The following is a 21,421-nucleotide window of genomic DNA, read 5'->3' as shown; positions in this document are numbered from 1 at the left end:
TGCAGGCAGTGGTCGGATACGTAGGAAATGCTTTCCAAAAGTTAAACATAAATAAGTTAAAGTCCTGAATAACTATGTGACTACAGAGGCTTTATCAGCATAATTAAGCTTACAAGTAAAGTATGAAAAGTAAAAAGTATGTTATATAATATAATAATATATCATGTATAATTGAGTTGTTATTATTGTTTCGACAAGGATATTATTTATTCAGTATGAAAAGTAAGAAGTATGTTATATAATAAAATGATATATTATATAATATATCATGTATAATTGAGTTGTTATTGTTTCGACAAGGATATTATTTATTCAGTTGTTTGAGTGCGTGCATGTGCATCTCAGTGTCTGAATCTTGCACACTGCTGAACTCATCCGCCTCATATTTTTTGTGCTCATTTATGTTAATTTATGTTCTCGTCTCTTGCAAATATTCACTCTATTTGGAAGCCATCTTTAATCGCAGTTGTATACCCTCATTGGCTGCTCTAGCCTCATTCGGAACCTGTCAGCAGGGGTCCCGAGTAATCAACAAATGCTTCAGTTCAGAATATTATTTCAGCTGATGTTATGGAAATATAAATATTGCATTTGTTTAGCTATCGCTTAGCCACATTACAAACTGAAACAAGCGTTGACTGCAAGAGAGCACGTCTCCTATTGCCGGTAGGAGGCGGGCTATCAGCTGTCATTTATCAGTTAGTTATCAGCCGCTGGGCAGTATAGCTGGTTGTTTAATTCAATTCAATTCAATTCAGTTTATTTTTATAGCCCAATTTCACAAATTACAAATTTGTCTCGGAGTGCTTTACAATCTGTACACATAGACATCCCTGCCCCAAAACCTCACATCGGATCAGGAAACACTCCCAAATAACCCTTCAGTTGGAAAAAAGGGAAGAAACCTTCAGGAGAGCAACAGAGGAGGATCCCTCTCCAGGATGGACAGATGCAATAGATGTAATGTGTACAGAAGGACATATTTAGAGTTAAAATACATTCAATGAATATGACAGAGTGTATGACTAGTTTATTGGAAGATTATTTCTTATTTTATTTATTTGAGAGGAAAAACAGCGTTTTGGAACACATTTTAGTTTGGTAAAAGAGAGACATGTGCAATTAGTAGGTGCAACAATATGGTTTAGTTTAGTTTATTAAGGATCCCCATTAGTCTACACCGTAGTGGAGACTATTTTTCCTGGGGTCCAGGCAAAAAACATTACAATACAATACAAATACATAAAATGCAGTATAGCATGATCAATTATCACAAAAACACTTAGACTTTGAAAACAACATTTACATTAAAAGTAAAATAATATTACCCAAATACCTAAAATAAAAACCTAATCTACTATAATATCCTTTCTGATTATTGCTGCCTTAAGTTTTCTTTTGAAATCACATTTATTTACACTTTTTTATTTATTTACACTTATTTTGTTTACACGTACACACGCTCACACCCGCTCAAATATAATGTTACCAGCAATTAATGTAATGTAATTACAGCTAGCTGAAGGTGGCCGGTTGGAAACTTTCAAAACATAGCCCAACCCTCAGCTGACTGGGAAGCCTTAAGCTTTGTTTACTCAAACATTGTACAAGCAAGCTAACATTACAACAATGACATTTCACGGTACATCAAACTTAAATGCATTAATGTGCACATATTAATAAACAGCAGACAAAAACAAGAACAACACATCTATCCATTCTTTTATGTTTTGTCATTGAAAGAGTTTTAAATTGAACAACTAAAAATGTCAAATAATATTAAAAAATATATACAACTACTTCTTGCCCATCAGTCATAAGCTTTTGTCCGACATAAATCATGTTGTCTAATAACTTATCTTTATTATTATCACACAAACACACACACATACACACACTCAAACACTCAAGCAATGTTGCCCTACTTGGCAGAATATTGAATAGATTTCTATTTTACATCAATCTAGCCAGCCAGTGTAGGAGAGAGGAAACAGTAGAACGGTCTGTGACCTTGGAAAGGAGACAGGCCCTTCCTGTCTTTGTTCCAAAGTGTCTGTCATTATCTCGGTTTGCATCACGTGAAATCACAATGAGAGTTTCAGATGGTGAAACAAGTTGGGGAGAGAGTTAACAGCTTTATGCAGAGGGAGACATATTATTATATTACATCCTGCCTGAATAAAAGTTAAAGAAACCACTGGTGTATTTGTGAAACATGTGCATGATGTTTTTCCCGTTTTCCTTTATCCCAAATCATACGCATTTTAGTTGTGTCCGTCATAAAGGGAAACAAGCCCTCCTTTGTTAACTGAGACAGAAAGGCCATGCCACATCACACCCCAGGCCGGTGTTTCCCATGGATTCTGTGTGAGGGGTGCTAGTCGAGACTCAGTTCTTGGCTGTCTGGAGATGATAATAAAAGAGATGGCCAAAGGGCTCTAGTCACTGATCACAGAATAGTCATTCCCCCTTGATGCTGCGGCTTCAATCAGCACTGCTACACAGTTTATGTCAAGCTGCAGCGTTTTGCTGTGTCAGCACAAAATAAATATCTTTGTCATATAGAATACAGTAAAATGGACCAATGCGGAGACATAAATCAACACTTGGGATCATAGTATGAAATAATTCTAGTTATACAATGGATAATAACTAGTCAATCTATTTAAGAACTGAAAACGACAAGCTTATTAAGGCACTTAGGGAGGTGAAAACACAGTGAAACTAATGTTGACACACAATAAAAAGATCTCTATGTATAAGGGATGCGTCATTACACTTCTTTCTAATAACTGAACTCACAATTCTGGTTGGTTGTGATGGCGTTGATAGCTTATTATTAGTTTGAGAAAGTGCAGCGCACTAAAGTCAATCTAACAAACACAACACACAACTCATTCCAGACCAGGACGTTACGCTTAATTAGCCAAATGTTTTCTGCTGTCTTGCCTCCATCAGTTTGGCGTCTGAGGTTATTGAAGTGGACGTCTGAGGAAAACAAACTCATGTAGTTAAAACAGGTTGGTTGATACAGTGTGTTACACAGAGTAATGTGTTTTATTTTTTAATGGCATTCATATGCATTCTCTTAAGCGTTTTTTTCTGATAGTTTTGCCTTCTATAAATGTGTTGAGTCGTTAAAGCATATTCAAATATTCATAATAAAACCCCACTCGGCATCAGGAGAATATTAGAAGCATTTCTGGATGAATTTAAAAATGCAGCCTGCCCCCAGTGGTCAAACAAAGTAGTCAGACCTTTTATTTAAGTAAATAATAGCAATATCACAGCATGGAAAAACTCAACACACGTTCAAATTACATTATGGAATATTATTAATATTAATATTAAATATCCAGAATAGCCTATTTCAGAAACATGTGTAATTGGTATTAGAATTATTGATACGTTAGTGTGTACATCCCTTTAACGTTCAGCTGGTAAAGCTATAGCTAATTTAAATTGCCATATACTGCTGGGTGGCTGGGGACTTTACCCCTGAAGATCAAAGTCTATAATAACGTCATCATGTATTTTTATTTTGTTTTATGAATCTAAATTCGAAAAAGTAACTTTAGTAAAGGGTAACATTTCCTTTTGAAATAGCCTGCCTTTGAACGTGCCTTGTGTAGAAAACCAGCTACAGTGCAGCTTTCATAATTAATTTGTAATCACGTCTCTCAAGACGGGCTAATTAATAACTTGACTATTACGTTACACTGTAAATGAACCTTAGTATAATAATCTCCTTTAACGCAGCAGTCACCAGCTGGGTGTCATTACGGTTGTATCCCGACAGGTGGCGCTCCACACCGCAGCTTCCAGACGGAGCGAGCAACACGGCTCTGGCTCGCGCACCTTTATTAGTCAAGCTGACATTTATGCTAATGATAAATTGGTTGAGCACACTCTGGAGAGGAGGGGGGATACTGAAGAGGTGTTATTAAAAATTAGCAGCCATTGCTCCATGTGTTTGTCAATCTATTTTTAGGAATAAAAAAATAAATAATCTCACACAGCTCAGTGGATATAACTCATATTTTCCCAAAAGAGGGCTCCTTTTAAGGAGAAACCACAGAACCCATCCCTGGTTGGTTTATTCATCTACTTAAATGGCAGCTGCGCCTGCTTTAAAGCCATGTTTGAAACAACACCAAGTGGATTGTTTCCCAAATATAAACTTTCTTTAAACAGTACGGGTCACAGGCTAAACAGGTGGCTAAATGGTCACATAGCTCATGGCCTTGATTCTCTCTTCTCGTTTCAGAAATACTATTTCAACTCGGGGCCCTGCAGAGTCACACACATGTCAGGCATTTGCATGGGAGAAATTGGACTTAAATGGATAACACATGACTCATTCTGTCTCGGCCTCGACAGCTGCAACAGGCGAAGCAGTTATTGGACAAATATGATTCGCCTCAGAACAGAGCGAGTCTTCAAAGCTTTTCCAATGTGGAATCTTTGACGTAAGCCGAAAAAAAGAAAAAAAAAGATATTGAAGGGGGGATTTAGTGTGAAACACATTGAGTTACATTCAAACCATATCATGAGTATTCATTTTCCTCTCACTCGCTTGGATTTCTTTTTTTTCTGGCCTTAACCTGACAACTGTTATGAATTCTGCATTAGCAATCAAAACAAAAGACTATTATGCAGCGCGGTGCTGGCCCCGGGTTGCTACTTGGCTCATATTCCCTGTACAGTAAACAGCCCACAGATGTTTTACATTGATATTAAGAACCTTAATTTGTCCTCTGCAGAAAAAGACCAAGCATAGCACGGGGATTAAGTTCTCAGCCATGTATCACACACAGCACAGACAGCAGTCTCATTTAGCTTGAGTGAAGTTTACAGTGAGTGGGTTTTGCATAGGTCATTAGTTGTCTCAAAATACCCCCCTGTCACCATAGCAACTTCAAGTGACTGCTAAATTGCCTTATAAAATGAGATAAATTATTAATGGCGAGAGTTTTTTTCCCCGTGTTTAATATGTGTGCTCATGGCTGCGAGCCCTGAGCAAAATACTGTATTTCCTCTCCTGCGCCGGCTGTAATGGAACAATTCAGCAGTTGTCAGTCATCTCTCAAAAACGTATCCATCGTCTCCATTCTTCAGCGGGCTGATTGCCGTGTCCTGTTCTGCGGATACATCACAGGGATTACACACATTACAACAGCGTTGCACACATGACAACTGAAGCTGTTGTGCATTATGTCACATTTAGAAAACTAGCAGTGTAAAATGGCTGCATTGTAATTGCAATTACACACAGTTTTTTTGTTGTTGACATACATAATGCAGTGATCGCAGCCCAGATGGGAGGGTGACACGCTCCAGTGAATAATCTGATCATAGATGTCTGCTGACATTTATAGCCGTTTCATAACAATTTAGTGTTTGACAGAAAAGACAGTTGGTGATGCATTACACAGATGGTAAACGCTGAGGTCACTGTCCTCAGCGACTTCATAGTCAATGATAGTTTGACCGCTGGGTGTAATAACCTGACTGATGTTTGAAAAGCACTGAAAAAAGATTGTGTATTAATATAGTACTTAGATGTAGAGGTTACATTTTAACCTTTTCACTTCAAAAATACAGCTTCTTTTTTATTCAGTGGTGTCTCTCTCTCTTGCTCTCTCTCTCTCTGCACTAAAAACATCCATAACGCACCGGCAGTAACTCAATCTAACAAAATACCATTTCAATCACTCTCATATTTTAAAGTTATACCCATAAGACATTTACATAAATACATTATGCATGGTTCTAATCCCGGTTTCATATGGGGAGATATCAAATGCGACTGCATGTGTGCCTATGTGTGTGTGTGTGTGTGCATGCGTGCGTGTGGGGCTGTGTGCGTCTGTGTGTGTGTGTGTGTGTGTGAGAGAGAGAGAGTCCTGATGTGTTTGCACATGGGAGGGGAATGAAGCAGCCTATTTTGTTTGCGGTTTGCACATTTCTGATTCAGAGGAGCACTCTCGATCAATGAGGCACATTTACATTTGCTGCGCCGGTAATAACCTAAAACCCATAGTGATGTTAACACTTGTATACACTCAAATTCATGTCGGCCTGCTGCATGATTATATTTGTGTGGCGCCTAATAAAATGACTCACTTGACATTATCAAACAATTCAACTGTAATAGTGGCCCACTAATGTGAAATTGTGTTTTTTGCAGGCAATTAGTTCATTGGCATGACATCCAGACCGGCCCAACCAATGTTTCCCTTGTAAATCACTACGCCGAACACATTAACATGTACAATAAGTGATAAGTGAATAACCACACCTATGCATCGATACAATAATTGGTTGGAAGTGACGGACCTCAATGTTGTATATTGTAACTGAATTGCCGAAAGCAAAACGTATGCATACGACATAATTAAGTATGGCTCAGATAAACAAGTGTGATACTAGATGATTAAAAGAGATACATGTGGTTTTCTTTCAAGAGGATTTTGGTGCTGTAAACCATAATAATCCCAACAATTCACTGCATGCAGCAACTCCTTTGATGTTTTGAAGATATCCCTGCTCCACAGATGAGCTAAATCAGTTAATATGCAGCCAAGAGTACACTGGCCGACACCTGCTGATACAAAGAAATCCTCTCAAATAGCCTCCAGAGGAACATATCAAACTGAAGTCCTGATTCGAAGTGATCCGTTCGCTAATCTAATTGGATTGCATGTGTGCACGTGCTGTTGACTTGGACTCACATGTGATTGAATGGAGAGAAATGTAACACTGTGTTATAATGAGTCTAAGAGGCTAAAATTAGCACCGCGACACCACTCCGATCTCCTGTTATCTTTCCTAAAGTCGCGCTGCAGACGAGGGCCATTGTGATTACAGCAGCACAAAGACCGAGGTGTAGAGTTACTATTGAAACGTGTTCCTGTGGACACATTTACTTGATGGATTTTTAATGTCCCAGGGCTTTCCACTGATGATAGATGGTAGTTATCCACTGGGTAATGCAATTGTGCAAGTGGAATTAGGAGGAAACGGAGTGTGTTGCCCTAATTCCTCAGAAGTGTTCTTGCTTTAGACATCTGTGTTTTAATAATGCCTGGCAGTAGCATTACAAATCTGGATCCCAATATGACATTTAAAGAGAAATGGATGAGGGAGAGTTTTGGCCATGAGCAATGCAATTTGTTGAAAAAATATGTTTCCAATAAGTCAAACTTTTACAGTGTGTTTTTTATTGAGTCATAGTACTTCTCCCCCCACCAAAGAATTATAATTAAACCCCAACAACTTTTTGAAGGTGCAGTGTGTAGGATTTGGTGTCATCTATTGATGATGTTGTAGATTGCAACCAGTTGAAATACTTCCGTGTGCCAAGTGTGTAGGACATGGACCAATAACCGATGGATAATTAAGAACGATTTCGTCTTTTTACCGACCAATTGCATGCGGAATAAATCATCTCACGTGATGCAACTCAGCCAATCCACAGTGTGTATTGTGACTTGAGTGAGATGCACAAGGGAGGGACTGGAAGACTGAATTTTCTGAGAAGAACTTAACCTCTTGTGTTGCCTTCGGGTCAATTTGACCCGATTCAATGTTTAACCCTCCTGTTACTTTTATATTTACTAACATATTTTACCCTTGAGGTCAATATGACCCCAGCTATTAAAATCTCCAGAAAATTATTAGAATTAATATTGTTTTCCAAGTTTAAGTGTGAGGTACTTTATGTTTGTTTGTTGACTCCCGAAAGAACACCGACATTAAACATTGAATCGGGTCAAATTGACCCGAAGGCGACAGGAGGGTTAAATATTGAATCGGGTCAAAATGACCCGAAGGCAACACAAGGGTTAAGTCAAAAAAGTGATGTTCACACAGCGTCCTCCAAGAATAAAAATGTGGACAGCTAAACCAGAGCCTTTAATCAATAAAGGACTTTTATTTGTTCATTCTTCCCTGGGCAGTTCAAAACCAGCAAGTCTCATATGTTCAGAGACCGGGGCGATTATTAAAAGCGTCGATGTGAAGAGCCATATGAAACATTCACAAATCTTTTGAGCTAACGTACTCACTCAAATCCAAAATGAAGCGCATAAAATAAACAATGTAAGAGCCCAATATGATGAATCCAACAGAATCCTAACACATTGTTTCACTGCCCAACAATTATGTAAACAGAGAGGAGAGTAGAGCTGAAACAGGTGGTTTCAATAACCACAGATATAGTCACTGCACACATGAAAGAAATATAGATATTGTTGCTTTTTTGGTTGACATTACACCTGAATGAATTGAATTTAAAAGCTACAGGGCGAGGAAAATTCCATAACAAGTACATTTTATTTATTTAATGATGCTCCAGCCCCAATTCTTCTTGAAATGAGAAAATAAATTGATTTATTATTGATTTATTTTACTAAAACTGACAACAACAAAAAACTAAATATTGTTGAGATTATTCAATTGATTTGTGTTCATTTGATTTGACGCTCAGTTGTTGATAACATACAGATGTTGATAGCATACAGATGTTGATACAACTGCAGGGCTTCTTCAATATACATGCACTAAATCATAGCACATGAATTGTTGTGATGTTCCAGATGTTCCAGATATTTAGTCTCACTGGACCTACCCCCGGCCTCAATGCTATAAACACTGTTCTTTTAAGACAACTTGAGATAAATGAAAACTCACAGTCGAATGATATTTTATTGGAGGAAAAAAAGCTCCAACATCTGATACAAATAAATATTAATGGTACAACATTGAATATTTCCATAGAAAAATGACAATGTATAGTAATAAACATAAAAAGTTTATCCATGTAACATTATTCCATTGCATATTTGTTAAAATTATTATATCAATATTATGTTCAGACATTTCTAAGCTGTAGTGGATGAATATATAGTGATGAGTAAGTAATACTGGTAAGAATTGTTCTATAAAGCCTATAATTCAAACCTGCAATAACTGATTGTCAATCGAGGGCAGTGGAAACAAGCTGGAAACACAACCGTCACATTCATATTATCACTTTTTCAGTTAATATGGTAAACGTTCTGGTCATCTGACCAATCTAAGTCCAATGTGTATTCACTTTTTAGTCCAGTTTTACTCACTTCTAAAGGGAAACTTCTGCGATCGGCGCTAAATGCTTCATTCACTACGTTCACCTGCTAGTTTCTAACATGCTTTGTGGCGGGTCGTGTACAGTGAGTTTATTAGACCAACACAATTGTAACACTGTAGTATGTGATTCATTGTTAATGTGACGTTATTGGAGATATCACACAATGACTTCACTGTCATCACTGGGTGTGGTGCAGCGTCTGTGTCCAGATTTGACTATAAAGCAAATTCCATTTATTGTGTTTTTGGAATAAAAGTCAGGAATATTCAAAGATTGGACTGTTTTATGACAACCATTAATTAATTTTATTTTATTGTACTTATATATATATATATATAAACTAATTTATGTTTTGTTGAATGTTGTATTTATTTTGTTTTGCACATTGCTTGGCAGTTTAATGGGGACAAATTTATGGAGATTGCCAAAAGTGTACTAAATGAACATTTCTATCATTTGATTAAGGCTCATAAGCCTAATTAACAGTTTTTTATTCAAAGGAATGAAGAAATACAAATATATCATTCTCCCTTTGCTGTCTTCTGTGTTGGACCATCAAAAGGTTGATTTAATGTTTTTTTGCAGCTCTTTTGGAGTTAATTTCCTACCTGTAGCTCCCATACTATATGTTAAAGGCATTCTAACATTCATATTCATAATTAAGACATGTCAGCATATGGTCAAAATTATGTAGGAATATGCCTTTTTTCTTTTAACGCCATTTGTATTTCTTTGCTGCGGTTGTAACAGTAACTAACTCCAGCTCTAATACTTTAAGATGACTTCCCAAACTCATGTGTGGCTCCCTGCTGAGGCTGCCCCATTTGGGAGAATGTGGAACACCTGTGCTTCAAAAATCGTACGTGTCTGCCATTAGCAACACGAATGCAAGCTCCTGCCTCAGGTTTTTTTCTCCAGTTTTAAACAATATTTCCCATAATAAGCCTTTAGTGTTTCCATTGTGGAGCTTTTTTAAGGCTTCTTTGCTCTCTCATGCAGTCAACACACAACATTATTAGTGGTACAAACAAGTTGTGTCTTATTTCACTTAGCCACTTAGAAAAATGTCCCAATAAACAATTTTGCAAGCAGTGATTGCAAAAGTGGGAAAACAGCTTGAGAATATAAATGGAGTCTGGAGTGAAAGAAAGAAGAAGAAAAAAACTCCCTCTGCAAGATTCACACCCCACATAAGTGGCTGGACTTAAAGAGGGTTACGTTCAGATTTACTTAAGGGGATTTGAGCTGTAACCGGTGCGCCTGAAATTAATGTTTAATGTTCAGTATGGCTGACAGTGTGTTCCTCAAGCTACTTATGCATCTATAGACTAATGTAGAACCCTTATTATTGTAAATTAATGAATTATGTTCATGTTTTGAATTAACTTGCCAGGTTAAACCATGTAAACATATCTTGTTGAAGTGCTTCTTGCGATCTTGCCTGATCACAAAGATATGTTAAGATACAGAGAAGCAGACGAGATCAAACATTTAGACTTTAAAGTAAACATGCAGCATCCGTTTTGAGAAGGACGCTCCCAATATTTTGACATTGAATCGTCACATTTGTCCACCGCTAGTTGTCCTTATTTATTCCCCATAAAGATTGCATCAACATGAAGCTCAACTCACATCAATCGGCATCAATATCAGCATCTCAGCGTTGCTCTCGGCCCTGGGTGTTGACAAGCAAACACTTGCAATTGCCAGATAAGAGCTCTCGTGGTGCCATTGATTAACCAGGGACTTCATTATCGTGGCTGCCATTAACAATGCAACCCCATTGATTCAGTCACTGAAATGGCTGGGAGAGAAACCAGGAGAGGTAACACTTAAGAGTGATGGTTCATATGAGATTCCCTGCAGGATTCTAACACTGCAGCAGTAAGACAACGAGCCTCTGTGTAATCCACTTTCTTTCTTGTTTTAAACTGATGCACTGAACTTGTACTAACAATATCAAAGCTTCACAGAACATTGCCTGCGGCTATTTTAGAATTAATACATCATGTTCTTTGAATAGAGAGGGCAGAGAAGAGAAACTGAAGGTGAAATTTAAATGTTTGATCGCTGAAATCATGATCCTGCTCTGAAATGTTCCATATTGTATTATGTTTGTATGCATGTTTTGTATTATGTTATGTATTCTAATGATATATGGCACCTCATTAAGGTAAAAGGCATAATATATGAGCCTTATGAGACTATATGTCTTTCTGATAACGAACAGACAGACATTTATAACGGCATGGAGAACCAGAAGAGAAATACACAGGTCCGTTTACTAGACAGGGAAACACTTAACTGGATGTGAATCAATGCGCCTGTCTGTATGCTCTCCCGTCACTTCAGAAAAAAAGCGCATTGCGTAATAGTGTTCTTGTAATAGCTGGTGTCAGAACTAGGCCTATGTCGCTGTTGCATGCTGTTTGATCGGAGTAGTGGATAAATGCAGGGCAAAGGGTGGAGAGCGGTGTGGAAACAGCACCGCCCCGTGGACGTAGCCGGTACTGCGCCACACTTTGTTTATTCCAGACAGCCGATAAAATACAGCTGACACATTCAGGAAGGACAATGAGTCCCACGCATGTAAATATAGACCGTGAAGTGTGTGCAACTTTATAGAAATACAATAGCTATATTGGATCATTCGCGGTTTCCTATTGGTCCCGGAACACCTTTTGTTATTTCCCGGTGTTCATGGAAGCCGAATAAATATGAATCAACACAATGATATATATAAAAAGGCTTCGATCGTGCAAACGTGTTAACCCGTGTCACATTTATTCCGCCGGCTTCACAAGGTCAGCGTCTTCGGGTGATTTATGTCTGCATAATGGACCGCCTCGTGAATTCTGTCTCGTGACGCCCCGCTTTCTAACTCGGCCAAATTGTGTCTTTTCATGCTCAAACATATATATATATATATATAGCCTATATATAAAAAGGGCATTATGTGCAGTATTATAACGCCAACCCGCGCACCGGAGCTCTAGCAGCGTCGCAAGTCCCGCTGGAAGCGGAGCCGGCATCTCACGGGTCCCGCGTCGCCTTTTGAGGAATCATTTGATAGCCCTATTAACTTTCATGTAACATTGTTTCTTGAAGGCATCCACAGCAAGCGCCTCAGTGTCATTACTGTGAGAAATGTGCTTTCATAGTGAACGTCTTTTACAGAAGTCCTGGAAGACACAAGGACTCGGAAGAGCCCATAAACACAGTTTATGAGCACAAATGAAGCTTCTATGGACAGATCATTTTCCGAAAACGGTATTTAGTATTTTTTTAATATAACTACTATCTCTTGATGCCTGAATATTATGTGTGTGTATGATTATATGTCAATATTTTGTTTGAATACGTGATTGCGTCTCATAGAAATGCTCCCAAAAAACCACAGTCATATATTTACTTTAATAAATAAACACACGCACTTTTAGAATATGTCATGCAGTCTATTTACCGCAACATATGTTTTCCAGCACTCGTAATCGACTTATACACGATGTTTTAAACTCTACAGGAATATGTCCCTTGCAGGACCTTCGCGATCCATTCAAGCCAGCAAGTTTGGAGAGCGTGTTGAGTTTAATCAATTCATAACGTCGAGATGGAGCCGAACTCACTGAAGGTAACGTTTGTTATCAACCGTCTATTTATTTTATTTTCGCATTGCGCTAATCGCCATTTACTGTAACACGTACTCACGTGCCTAATCCACAAAAGTTTACCACATTACCTTTAGCATGACCACATCTGTGTCATATGTTGAACATTAAAAATAGTTACATGATAATAATTATGTGCAGAAAACTGAGATGGCTTGATGTGATGTTTGCCAACCGTGCGTAATTACGCACGGATGTTTTTAAACGTTTGTGTCCACTTAAGACACGATTTGTTTACCAAATGAGTTTATAAGCCATTCATTAATTTCTCCATTTGTGTTTCCTCAACAGTGGGTGGGCTCGTCTTGCAGTTTACATGGACCATATATATTCTATAAAGCCTTTAAATTTCACCGGGACGGCAAACCAAGGATTCTGTCTCTCGGAGACTTTTTCTTCGTCAGATGTAAACCGGAGGATCCTATTTGCATAGCGGAGCTTCAGCTGCTCTGGGAAGAAAGAACAAGCAAGCAACTTTTATCAAGCTCCAAACTTTATTTTCTACCCGAGGATACCCCCCAGGGACGCACGGTCATCCACGGAGAGGTAAGGCTATATATTGATAATTAATAATGAGAAATGATTGGTGGTTTCGACGTGTTTTATTATCTGTGCTCTAGCCTGGCTGGCGAGCGTTTCATTAACCAGCATCTTTACTGCATTACGAGTTGGCAGTGCATGTGTGCTCTCCGTCCATCAATACTGACATTGATGTGCCCGAGCAGCTAAATGATTGACCTACTATTTATCATATTTGTTCTCTAGTTTTAGTGAACCTATATCTGCCTATTGTGGTGTCAACTGCTGAATGTGCACGTGTCCAGCTGCGCTCAATAAGACTGCTGCTGCGCTCTATGGGGTTAATTGTGTTATAAAGGGGGTAAAATCCGCAAGAATCCAGCGCGTATGGCTCTGTCATTTCATTTCTTGGTAAACCGTGTCAAACGCTGACATATGGGCGGAAATTGCGAAACAGTAATGAATGCGTGGGGTCAACCAGGCTCAGATCGTTCTTAACGACATAGTTATTAGATATGTTGTAATGCCGCCTGATGTGGAAAGAGGCAGAGCGAGTCGGAGAGAGCGTGGCGGAGAGAGCGCACACACACACACACACACACACACACACACACACACACACACACACACACACACGTCTACACACACACACACACACACACACACACACACACACACACACACGGCCAACGCCGACAGGTTGTAACTACTTTGCTTTGCATATTATGTTTTCCATCCTCAACAATGTGATATTGTCAGCTCTCATATGAGGCGGCACTTAAAAAAAACGCCCCCGTGTTACATTACGCTGTTGTTGGCACAGAAAAAAGCAATAGTTATGATTGACTGTGGCCATATGTGGCGCTTGTGATCCGGTTACATCGCTGAATGGCATTACTCAGATATTGAGAGTTCGGCTGTGAAACAAATGCTGTGTTGTTTTTCTCCCCCCGATATCCCTCCACCAGCGACTACAGCACTTTAATTACTACTCTCTGCTTGTGATCACTTGCGGCTGGATGGAAATTATTCTCTGCTGCTGTTATATTGTTTATGGGGAAGGACAAAGCCCGTGTTTGTACTCGACTCTTCCGCTGATGGTTTACTTACATTCTTTCCTCTTGAGTAATAAGAGTGGCTATCACATTTCCCCTTAGAAAGGTGGCTATGTATGGGCTGTCGCTTAGACAAGCTATCATCTTTGTGGCAGACTTCTTCTATGAACGGGTATCATCTCCCGAAGCCCTCTCGCTTTAGCCTCTAACACGCTGCAATTATTTAGTAATTACTTGGAGTGCATGCACCGCCGATTCCAAGGCCACACTTGCACAACGACAAGCCGGCTCCGCCCCTTTCCCAAAGACTTATTTGCATTTCAAAGTGCTTACATTCCAGTCTATTTGGGGTTGTTTTTTTATTGGAAAAATTAAACCAACACTACCTCACGACACTTATCATGGGCAATATGTGACATATTATTACTATCTGGAATTTAAAACGGTATACAAGCACATTTCTTGTCCCTGTACATATTACCACCGTCTGTATAGTGTATTATTCTTATATATTTTGTATTTTTTCTTTCTTTCTTATCATAGTGTTATTTCTAAACTGTTGACTCTGGATGGATTGTTGGTCTGGGCACAAATGCCAAATAAAAAACTTGAATCTTGAATCAGAAAAGGTTCTGCGATTGCAACGGTGACGCAGATCAAATTCCAGAGGTATGGTTTGTGTATTCAACAACAGAGTGCATAAGCAGAAGAGGAATACAATCTATCTGCTTGCATGAATTATGCAGCAACTTGCATCACAGCACACAATCCTGCCGCGCACCAGAGACACATGGCACATGCTTTGAAGTTGCAGTCTTCTAATAGAATAAACCAAACAATGAAATAATACAAATTAAGGATGATATGTTTTAAGTGCAGTGTAGGTGTCAGCCGGCTGATCTCAATTAAAGGGCTTGTCAGGCCTCCTGCTCTTTAGCAAATCGGACTACTTACTGTATTACACAGCGGAAATTGCCTGGACAACTTCATGTCAGTTTATGACCTTCACTGAGCCCATTCAGATTCTCGCTGACTTTGCCCCATAACAGTAATCTGCACTGTGTGAGTCAGCTAGTGCTTACAGATGCAACCTATAATCCCAAAAACAAACAGGAAGGGTAAACCAGATTCACAAAAAGAAAACTGTGACTTTGAACTCATCAGCTGTTTAAATCTGAGTGATGTGTGTGTGACAAGACTATTTGTTTTTAAAATGTAACCACTAGAGAGGAGTTCATTTATGGCTCCGCGGGGAAGCGGAGTTTATAAAGCTCACATTACAACTGTTTCCTCTGGAGCAGTGTTTAGAGACAGATTAATGGCGGTGGAGTTACTCTGTGAATCTGTAACTGAATTCAAATTATCGAATGGTTACACACGCAGATATGAACTTGATAACATGCAGCGCTCAGGAAGTGTGTTATTTTCACAACACACATCGTGAGGTAAAGCCACAACCTGGTGTCTTTGAGGCTCGTGACATTTATTCTCACAACGACTTTCAAATATTTTCACACGTAAAACAGAAGCATGTTTAACATTTGACATGTAAACAACCAGGACAGTGTTTCTCCTTTTTTTTGTCTGTGAGATTACATCTCATAGGATATTATCTTAAGGCTGAAGCCCAATATCCCCCAAATACCCAAAAGGCACAACTGTTTCCAAAAACATCAGAATAGCCTCATATTGAACTAGCTCACTGGAATTGGATTACTGATTCACTTGTGTTCTCAGCGCCGAGGTATGATGTAATTTCCTGGTTATTTCTCAGGTATTTGTTTGCTCTCAGCCTCTCCTGCGCTGTGTTGCCATGTTTTGCTGTGCGGTGACAAGAGGAACCAACCCATGACCTACTGTGCTTATTTTTCTTCTGTCACAGGGTTGGAGGTCAATTCCTTTTTAAATGCAGCCAGCTTTAAATCCAGTCAGCTTTGGCTGGAAATAGAAATAGTGATTCATTGAATATACAGAGAGCCCCTCAGGGCCTCTGTCCGCTGGATATTTGGCGAACAGATCCAGAGAAATTTGACAAGTCTATTTATGTATTATTGTATTTTGTTTATTCTGGGTTAATTATTAACTCCATATGTGGAGGAAGCTCTATTTTTCATTGTATCTCAGCCTGACAAGCAGTGTTTACCCCCACCAGTTGAGCTCTGCTTGCTCTTTAAACAGGCTTTGTGTCGAGCTGCTCACCCATTATGACAAACCCTCCACTGGGCCTCTGCTCTATTTGTGTGCCTGCAAACTGCCACTGACTAAACAGTCACATGTGTTTTAAAACTCATTGAGTGACACATTACTTCTTCTTACTGCAAATCGCTCGCCCCTCCTGCTGGTGTGCAACGCTTTCTGTTTCTGGACCCCTCGTTTCAGGAGAGAGCTGTTGTAGATAACACCCACTTATTGTATACTCTGCTCCAGGCGGTTAATTACTTATGCTTATCTTACACTATACTTTAGTGCAAATACAGCAAGGCGCTCTTCATGGGAATTCACAACTGCTGAGGATATTTCTGGATCATGTTATATTAATGTGCTATTATCATCACCTCTGATTTCATCTGACCTCTCTTCTCCTCTATTCTGTCCCTGTAGCTGACAAGGTATTGGCACACACACATTCATACACACACACACACACACACACACACACACACTGACAGGCTGGGGACTGCAGCACTAGGCCAGTATTGATTGCTGTGGAAAACACTTTGGCATGCGTCCAGAGCCATTTCTTCAGTACATGGCAGTAGTCCATGCATGTGTTTCAGTGCTTGGAAAGCCAGCTTGTAGGGAAATTAGATTGTATTCATTTGCTGCTTCTTTGATTTTTCCTAGGGGAAAAACCCTGAATGGGTAATTCAGGCATCTGGGATGCTGGTTGAGTTAAGTGTAAGTGGCTTAGATATGCGACCAGCATTTTGATGGATAAGGTCGTTCTGCCAAATGACTCGAGTTTAAATGTTATAGTGAAATTTTGCAGAACTTTTACAGTGATATTTTTGCAGAACATCCAAACTACTGCCGTGTCTTGTCTAGTCTGCAGATTATACCACATTTCCTCATTCACACAACAATAGCAGGAGTTTAGGTGGTTGGAGGGGAGAGGGGGGGGGGGCTTTTAGCGTGCATGTGTAGCCTCCTCCTGCCGCAGAACAAGTCATTAACTCTGAACACTGCCCTCCAGTGAATTCCTTCCTCACCATTGCTGGAATAGCATGTAAATTATTGCCAGCTCTTTTTTAGTATAGTGTAATTTAAAACCTTTAAAAGTGAATACCCTGGACTTCAAAGACTCAACAAAAAAAAAAGCGCTAATATTTCCCATTTGGTTAAGGAGTTGTCATTCCCATTTCCCATCCTTCACAGTCTCCTGATTCTTCTCACCACACTGTGTTGTGTCTCTGCAGCCTGAGTAATGACATGTTACAGCAGCGGTCAGATTGTCAGGAGACTTTTGATGCTCTTTAGCCAGTTTTTTCCCACTTTGTCATTGCCTAACCACTTGAACAGGCACACATTTGCCTTGATGCATGACTCCAGTGACCCCAGCTACAGTGTATCGTTATTATAACCTTTGAGGAGAATACAGCCGCAGATGAGAAGCTTTTGCTTAGTACTCCAGCCAATATTTCTCTTGTGTGTCTTATTTAGAGCGTGTCGAATCATCAAGCGTTCAATCTGTTTTTTATTCTTGTGTTTGTGCATTTGTTAAAATACGAGAGTACAAAGCTGCTGTGATTCAAGGGAGCTGACGCAGCTTTTTTTGTGGTGTCACCTTACATGATGGATGCCTCACCCACTTTCGGAAAGCCTTTGAAAACTCCTGTTATCGCTCTCCTTTTTTTCCTGTCATTTTCACCGTGAAAGAATGCTAAGTTCATATATCACCCCGGCTCATGTGAGTGCAATCTCTTAATGGAATCAGTGAATAAAAGATGAGTTCAGGACCCCTGCAGATATTACAGCAACGTTTATGCATATGAATAAACTGCATGCATTAAGTGGCAGAACATTATGTACAATGATTCTCACCTTTTTAAATGTTGTACCTTGAACTCGTTCTAGTCTTGAGGCACTCTCGTAAAAACATATTCTAATTCAATTGTCCCCGGCTTACTCCCCAGAGCTCCCTTTTAATTCCTAGATAAGTTTGTTTTGGGACACTGAAGCCAAGGTCAGTCATGGGGAGGGGAGATAGATAATGAACTCATATTGTGTTTCATAGTCTCGTTCTCGCCAGCTCTTTCGTTCCCTCTCCTTCTTCTGCTCTGTCTCCTCATTGTCCATGTCACCATGTCCATTACTCAATTACTAATCTCCTTTGGCCTTAGGAATTCCAGTGCTGACCTCTCTGAGGCAGCAGGCTGAAACCTTCCCAGCATGACAGGAACACTGTGTCAGTGTGTGTGTGTGTGTGTGTGTGTGTGTACCCACAATATAGAAAGACACCCACCAGGAGCGTGCACCCCTTGACTCCCGAACTGAAAGTCCTGTCCGAGCGATGAGACGTTCCGCCGCAGAACGCTGACAGTCAGGAATGTCTCCCTCACTGTCCGCGCACAGTGGCGTGGAGTTCTCGCAGTGAAATTGTTCAGAGTGATATGGAATACTTAAGGCTGCATTGTTTCTAATTGGATCACCGTGTACAGAATCGGGAACGTCCCTCATGTGCTGTTTTGCCACCAGTGCACTGCCGCATCCATCCAAATTCAATGATATGGATTTTAATTTCAATGAGATTGCTTGAGTCATGGCTTTGCTGGAACAGAGTTATCTCCAGAAGTCTGTTTTTCCCCCCACTTTCGGCTCCATTATGTGCAGTCATAGCAATAAATTCACTCCGTAATGTTTTTGTAGATATCTTGCCGCTGCAGTAATAACATGAATTATTGATAGAAGAACGGAGACAGAATGTAGCATTCAGCTGTTAATGTGTCACCTTGCATTTTAACTCGATCATAAAACAAGCAGTTGGAGAACGCGCACGTTTATTGACATAGTCGAGGTACAATTCTGGTAACACATTAAGTCATTTAGTACGGGATTCAATTTCAGAGTGTATAAATGCTCTGAATGCGTCTGAAATGACACCGGGCCGTTTGGTATGTTGCTGATGTGTAGTGTCACCTCTTGGCTGGGGGCTCGCAGTCCTCTGACCTATATTATCAAGTGGCCTGCTGGCGGTGTCTGCCGCTTTGCTGAACTATCAGCTGCCTAACTGGAAATGACAGCACAGTGTGGACGGGCAGCATTTACATTTACAGACGGGCAGGTTCCTGAAGCACAGCTATTAAACCCCAAATCTGATGAATGCCGCTGGTTTGATTAATGTGTGTGTAATGTGCTGCAGGACTTAGTCAATTAATTGATTTGACAGAAAATGAATACAACTTTAAAAAAACAGACAACTCAAACGTGTTATTGATTATCAAAACAATTGCAGATACATTTTCTGTAAATTGACTCATTGAGTAATATAATTGTCATTTTATGTGATTGTAAATTGAATAGCTTTGAATTTTGGACTGTTGGTCGGACAAACATAAGTAAGATGAAGTGTTGTTTTGGTTCATCTTATTAGCTTATATTATCTATAATATACAGTATTAATGACACATTAATGAAAACAATCATTAGTTGCAGCCGTTTCGTCTCGTTATTGGTAGAAATTCTTCTGTTTTTATTTGTATTTTGTCGAGGCAAACGGGAACCGGGCTGTTGTTGTGATCGTTTCTCAATAACTAGTTCCCACAAACCCCTTTCCATGGAAACACAGCCCAATTTCTTGTTCTAAATATTCAATATTCGCCATAGCATTTCTCAATCAAAAATCACGACCCGCGCAAACCCCAAGCGGGTATGCAGCTTCCTGACTGTACGAGCTTTCATCACACAGCAGCCCACAGACTTCAGCCGGCGCAAAGTTGGCTGGTGAAGGAAAGAAAAGGAAAAGAAAGCTAATGGATGCGGCCTGTTGCAGCTCCGTTCATAGACTGATTATATTCTGGACTGTGTTGACAGCTGCTGAATTGCTCTCACCTGTTGTGTTTTGCTCTCAAGCCGAACAAGTCCCCAAACAGGATCTGTTGACACTCACACAAGGCAGCGTGTCATTCAGCTGATTGATATGGAGGGAATGGCTGTGTGTTTTTACGGTTTGCTGTTTCCGTGCTCACGCTCCGGTGTGCTTTTGAATTCCTTGAAGTATAGCTGTTTGACTCACACATCAGCCCACAAAACATTCAGTGCATTATTTTTGTTTTTCGAATGGACTCAACTGAGATATTTCATGGTTATGTTTCTCCGTGCGCTGCCAGTATATTGCATCAAACTACAGTAGCACATTCTGTAGAGATACAGTACGGTGTGGTTATTGGCTGCAGGCTGAATGCTATTTTACTGCTCTATATTATTCAAATGGCTTGCTTTTCTGAAGGTAGAAACGGCAGTCAGTTTTTCATCGCATGGAAAGCCAGTTACAACCACCCACCACCACTTGACAGCTGAAGACAGCTCATTATAAGAAGACCGAAAACCCATGTTTGATGTTTCTACTTAGTGAGGGGAGGCACAGCTATATCAAGCTATCCCTCACAGGCTTTTCCTTTATAAGGAAATGCTGTCTCCAACTGGTTGGGATTTGATATGCCTGTAGTTGCAGATGATGTGAGAACTGAATATGGGTAATTGTATAGACAGAGCACTCAGAGTGAATCAGAAACGCTGAAGAGTCATGCTCGTGTATTTGTTTTTGTAATATGGCGACGGAATAACAGGAACACTTTGAAATAACTTTTTTAAACACGGGAAATGCAGCTCAAAAAGACAAAAGATCAACAAAACTTGACATTTTAAGCTCCGTATCGGAGGGATTTACTGCAGAGTTGTCCTTTTAAATGTTATTGGATCGTATAGTTTGAGCTTTTATTGCATCCCCCCCCCCTCTCTTTTTACATGTATGCATACGGTGTGTAAATATATCCATAATGAGTAAATGAGTGTTATTTTAATGTCAGTAGTATACAGGCTCTTTGAGG

At 39.7% G+C, this 21,421-nt stretch overlaps 1 protein-coding gene across 1 annotated transcript in view; it reads left to right on the top strand.

Annotated features, from left to right (window-relative positions):
• The first annotated feature begins 12,687 nt into the window (after positions 1-12,687).
• Positions 12,688-21,421, top strand: part of arid5b (AT-rich interaction domain 5B) — a 70,828-nt gene continuing 62,094 nt past the window's right edge. Inside the window, exons 1-2 of the mRNA XM_056435783.1 lie at positions 12,688-12,764; positions 13,093-13,347. Coding sequence (XP_056291758.1) covers positions 12,744-12,764; positions 13,093-13,347 — 276 coding nt within the window. The 5' untranslated portion in view covers positions 12,688-12,743. The remainder of the gene's footprint in view (positions 12,765-13,092; positions 13,348-21,421) is intronic.

The sequence above is a fragment of the Pseudoliparis swirei genome, chromosome 17, assembly GCF_029220125.1.
Source record: "Pseudoliparis swirei isolate HS2019 ecotype Mariana Trench chromosome 17, NWPU_hadal_v1, whole genome shotgun sequence".
Taxonomy (NCBI): Eukaryota; Metazoa; Chordata; class Actinopteri; order Perciformes; family Liparidae; genus Pseudoliparis; species Pseudoliparis swirei.
This window is presented reverse-complemented; position numbering and strand designations above follow the sequence as displayed.